The 4,874-nt window shown below is 33.1% G+C and overlaps 3 protein-coding genes across 4 annotated transcripts; 1 reads left to right on the plus strand and 2 right to left on the minus strand.

The window, feature by feature from the left end:
* Positions 1–1,415, minus strand: LOC104779655. Of its 2 annotated transcripts, XM_019244284.1 has the most exons (3): positions 891–1,415; positions 711–807; positions 1–50 (listed from the first exon to the last, which is right to left on the minus strand). In XM_019244284.1, exons 1-2 carry the CDS (start codon positions 1,368–1,370, stop codon positions 721–723), a joined length of 567 nt encoding a protein of 188 aa, XP_019099829.1. In that variant the 5' UTR covers positions 1,371–1,415; the 3' UTR covers positions 1–50; positions 711–720. The 2 variants fall into 2 exon arrangements, with proteins under 2 accessions (XP_019099829.1, XP_010502345.1); XM_010504043.2 differs by lacking the exon at positions 1–50 and having other exon boundaries at positions 536–807.
* On the plus strand, positions 1,972–2,825 carry LOC109132428. Its single transcript, XM_019244036.1, has 3 exons — positions 1,972–2,011; positions 2,094–2,177; positions 2,620–2,825. The coding sequence occupies exons 1-3, from the start codon at positions 1,972–1,974 to the stop codon at positions 2,823–2,825; spliced, it is 330 nt and encodes a 109-aa protein (XP_019099581.1).
* On the minus strand, positions 4,065–4,874 carry LOC104783491 (protein PHLOEM PROTEIN 2-LIKE A5-like; the record flags this gene model as incomplete). Its single annotated transcript, XM_019244037.1, has 3 exons — positions 4,663–4,874; positions 4,248–4,511; positions 4,065–4,155 (listed from the first exon to the last, which is right to left on the minus strand). Coding segments are annotated over exons 1-3 (567 nt in total), but the record flags the coding sequence as incomplete, so codon positions are not given.

Here is a 4,874-nt window from a genome sequence, read left to right on the forward strand (position 1 = left end):
TTTTTTTTTTTTTTGGTATGCGGCTAGAGTTAGAGACTCGTGCTCATAACCTGTTATAACAAGAGATTTAGGGAATTATTCTCTTGTATTATTCATTTATTGCATAGGATACAACATATATATATATATGATACAATATTAGAGTTTAGGGTTTATACTAATGGACCGATAATGGACATCTATACAACAAAATAATTATTCATAACAGAAACTAGGTTAATTAATTAGCCTATCATTCTATTCTCTATATCACATAGTATAATGTATAAGTTATTATAAATCTCATGAGAGTCATCAATAGACTTGTTTCCAGCAAAAACTCTCATCACTCTATCACAAACAGGGCATATTCATGCTTATACAGACATTTCACAGAATTTGCGATTTGAATAGATTGTTTCTTAGATTAATTAATAGCAAACGAATACGATCGAGTTCCACTAGATCGCCACATATATTTTTTTTAATGATTGATATCAAATATGTATAACTAATCGCAACCGCTAAAAAATGCCACATTTTAGGAGAACCGATCAACCCATAGAAAAAAAAACATCAAACGCAAACTATATCACATACTCTATTTTCCTTTAATTTTTTTTTTGTTTGAATACTGCTTTCATACACATTAAATTAATATATTTGTATAACAATCACGCAACATATATACCAGTTGGTCTGCTATGTAATCCAAGTATGTAAATACATACTTCTATATCGTCACACGATTCGAACCACTCGAACTCTGCGTCGTGATGATAACAACTCGTTCAATCTCCCAATTTCAACCATAAGTTCTTTTATTTTCTACAAAATCACAAAACCTCCAATTAAAAATCTAGAATTCAATTTTTTTACTAGAACTCAAAAGTTAATTAATTAACACAAACCTGATCTTTCTCTCTGAGCAGAAGAAGCAGAAACCTCAGCTTCTCTTCTTGTAATCGTCTCCACCATCTCACGACCTTCACGTAAACAAGGCTCAAGACCAACGAGAAACCTCCAATGACTGTTAATGACCAAAGTACCCTTCTTCTTGTCAGGTAACTACAACGTACCCTCTCCACGGCCTGGAAGAAGCAAACTGAGTCCTTGATCAATCGCGTTTTGGCAGTCTCGATCACACGCCACGGAAGCCAAAGATTCCCGGCGGAGGAAGATTCACTTTCTTCTTCTCCGACGACAGAGACAACAGAATCTTCATCATCATCATCGTCGTCGTCGGTTGAATTTTCACGTCGATGGCTTGGTTGTAATATCGGTGAGTTTGGAGGGGTAGTTGCGTCACTTGATGGAGATTTGGGTGAGGTTTGTAGAACCACCCAATCGCTAAACTCTTCTTCTTGCTCTGCCTCCTCTGCTCTGTCCATATTTTTGGATAATGTTATGCTTTTTGTTTGTGAGTTGTTTGGTTCGGTTTTTTTTTATATATGACGTCATTTCAATGATTTTCTCAGACAAATTTAGAGTCTTTTAATAAATAAAAAAACTAATAACGACGATATTTTTGCTAGCTGGGAACAAAAATATCTAACAGAGTGATAATGACACTATTGGTTTTCAGACTCTCTACGATTTCTATATTCACAATTAATTATTTTTAAAAGGTAAAAAAGCTATCAATTTTATTTGTTTTAGCAATATTATATAAACTGCAAAAAATTCAGATGATATTATACATATTCATTAGACAGATCAAATTGTAAATGATTTTTTTTTTTTAAAAGAAACTATAAACCAACATGTTTTATTTGATGATGACATGAATATTTAGGTTAAGTAGTTTTAAAATTTTAATTAAATTTATTACTTATTGGCATGTTTGTTATTTCGTGCTTTGGGGTGATCAATAACATTACACATGACTAATAATCAGAATTAAATGGCTAATTACTTCTATTCGAATCTTTTTCTTATACTAACGTCTTCTCTACGTACGTCATTGTTTAGATAAAACCTTTCAGTTAAAAAATGGTTCCAAGAATAGTGCATGAATGGTTAACATACATAGGTATGAAGTTTTATGATAAGTTTTCTGTTTTTTCATATTTTAATATATATCATTGTATAATCTTTACTTTTAATGTTTGCAGCTTCAAAAGTTTATGGAAAACTCAGCTTTGGAAAATCAGCAGAGGAACCAAACATTCCTATTGCGGCTACTGCTTTAAGATCACGTGGTACGTACGTACGAATTAAAACTTAGGCAAATTTAGGTGAATGACGTACATTGGCATATAAAAAGTTTGCCAGATAACTAAATTAGCTGATGCAAATGGAAGGAGATATATATTTTCAGGTCATCAGGTGCGTTGATAGAGAAAGACTACTAGTTGTGCCATAAATACAAAACTAGGCGTAATAAAATAGTATCAGAAAACCATTGAAAACAAAATTGATATTTTATTCATCAAATAGTTAGTTAGCTGTTTCAAAGTTTTATAAAGTGGCAATTTTTTCTAATCACCAAATCAATGTAATGGTGTAATGATTTTGTTGCATATTTGTTTTTTCAACCGCTTAATATTAACTAATGAAATAATTTTCGTTTTGGATATCAAGGAAAGCCGAGCTTAGAAGCTCGTAAGCTAAAGGGAATAAGATTCAACGATTCGAGAGGTCGATCAAGAGTAGACTTTGTCTTTGTGGACAATGAAGCACAAGAGATAACAAATGAAGCACAAGAGATAACAAATGAATCACAAGAGATACCAAATGTGTCTACGACATCACAAGAACTTCCATCTTCATCCGCTTCTCCTACTACTTTAACACCGCATAGTAGTGAACGTTCGAATTCACTACGATCTATAGTTATTCAGTAAATATAATTTGCAAGAAAATAATAAAAAATGGTGATATCTTTAAGCGATATTTATGTGAACGGTATTCAATGGGTTTTCCTATATCTATATTCAAGTAAATCAATTTTTCTTTTCATAATTGACGTTTACTCCATATTCACCATGCAAACTTCCTAAAGTTTAACTCGAGACTATAAAAGGTTCATACAAAAAAGATTAGCCATAAACTTCACATGAACACTCAAAGAACGGCAACAAACATGTGTCCTCTTGTATCACCTTTCGAGATTCCAGTTAGTACTCAGACTTAAATCGATTTCGATTATCGATTAAATTAACTAGACAAGTGATTTTTATTACTTCTAATTCTATAGGTAGTTTAAGTGAGAAGTTAGCTCAATCTGATTTAGTTACAGCCAACTTATATAACCAATCAAGAACTAAGCCTGTCCTGGTTTGCTGGAACTGGCCCGAAAAAAGCCGAATGTTAATTCGGCGTATGGAAAGGATTGTGGCACCTTCGCAGCCTCACTCACATAGACGTCATCTTTTCATCAAACTCAAACTCCTTTGCCTCTGTTTTAACTTCACAGAAAGAGAAGAAAAAAAACCACAGAGACGTTGGTCGTGAAAGCCGACTCGTTTAGCATTTTTAGACATTGGGTCATATGTTCCTAAATGATCCATGTTTTAGAAAAAAATATTGTTTCAAAAAGTTAGTACATGTTTTCAATTTTCTAGGTGTAGTTATTGTTATCGTTCTCAATTTACCCTTATAGTAAATATTACTTGAAAAAAATACGTATGTGACATAATAAAGTAATGTTATAAATTTCAAATACGATTGTGACATTCAATAAAGTAATGTTATAACTGTTTTTATCAAAAAAAAAAGTCTTCAATATGTGTGAAAATCCTAGAAAATAGATTAATTAGGAGCAGGAGTATAAGATGACAAATTATAGCCATCTTATAGCCAAACACAACAAAACTATTACCCACTGATTATCAATTAATATAATAAAATACATTATATATGTATCAATTCTACTTCTGGGCAAATTAGCCAAAATTGCAAGTGACAGGAACCGAACATAGGAAACCGACCACCAAACGCCGATCGAGACCTAATAAATAATGATATGAAAAGATGATTTCAAATTACTTTAATTTGAAGCATATAAATTAACCCATGCATGCCACTTTTCTTTACGTAGTAGGTAACTGAAAATTTCTCACTTTTATTTTTAATATTTTCCCCCAAAATGATTTCTCTTCTTCCTCTAGATCAATTGCTTCTTTAAGTGTCTTAACCTTCTTAACAATCTTGTAGACAAAATCGGATTCAGAGCTGCCAAAATATATAGGATATATACTTTAATCCATCAAACATCCTTTATATATTTTTATTAGAGCGTACAAAAAAGCAAGAAGAAAAAGTACCTTTCTTCTGAAGATAAACCCATCTTATCGCAGATGCACTCCAGGGCTTCCAACCAATGCTTGATCTGATCTCTACTAGAAGAAGTGGTAGAAACTAATTCCGCGAGCCTCCAGAAGTTTCTACCAAACTCACTGTCACGTGTTGGTTTTTTAACATCTTCTGCTGTCACCTTGTAGAAGATTGGAATCACTCGGAGCTTTCCTTGATCCACAAGTTTCTTCATCATCACCAACTCATCCATGCACCACCTTGACTCTGGATACCTAATACAATGATTATGATTCTTGAATCTTATGTGTTTTATATATATATATATATATATATATATATATATATATATGCTGGCATGTATATACACATAACACATCTGAAGTAAAAATACATATTGAGAACGTGAAAGAACAGCATGCAAACCTAGAAGAGAAGATGGCCAGTGCAATGCTCGACTCTTCAATTCTCACCAAGAGATGTTTGAGGTCTTTGCCTCTCTGCTCGTATTTGTCTATGAAGAACTTGATCCCGTGCCTCTCTAAGGCATCGGTTACGTGGCTAAGAAAGTTGTACCGCAGTTGCTCTCCTCGAAAATTTAAGAACACTTGATGGACCTTACCCGGAGAGACGGCCAT

This window comes from Camelina sativa, chromosome 4 (genome assembly GCF_000633955.1).
Source record: "Camelina sativa cultivar DH55 chromosome 4, Cs, whole genome shotgun sequence".
In the NCBI taxonomy this organism is placed as follows: Eukaryota; Viridiplantae; Streptophyta; class Magnoliopsida; order Brassicales; family Brassicaceae; genus Camelina; species Camelina sativa.

What these genes read in the sequence shown, in the direction of transcription:
- LOC104779655 (XM_019244284.1), bottom strand. Translation starts at nt 1,370, where the DNA reads ATGGACAGAGCAGAGGAGGCAGAGCAAGAAGAAGAGTTTAGCGATTGG. An exon ending in TGCTCAGAGAGAAAGATCAG is followed by an intron (nt 808 to 890) that starts GTTTGTGTTAAT and finishes GTGATTTTGTAG; the next exon opens with AAAATAAAAGAACTTATGGT.
- LOC109132428 (XM_019244036.1), top strand. Translation starts at nt 1,972, where the DNA reads ATGGTTCCAAGAATAGTGCATGAATGGTTAACATACATAG. An exon ending in TGAATGGTTAACATACATAG is followed by an intron (nt 2,012 to 2,093) that starts GTATGAAGTTTT and finishes TAATGTTTGCAG; the next exon opens with CTTCAAAAGTTTATGGAAAA. An exon ending in GGCTACTGCTTTAAGATCAC is followed by an intron (nt 2,178 to 2,619) that starts GTGGTACGTACG and finishes ACGATTCGAGAG; the next exon opens with GTCGATCAAGAGTAGACTTT.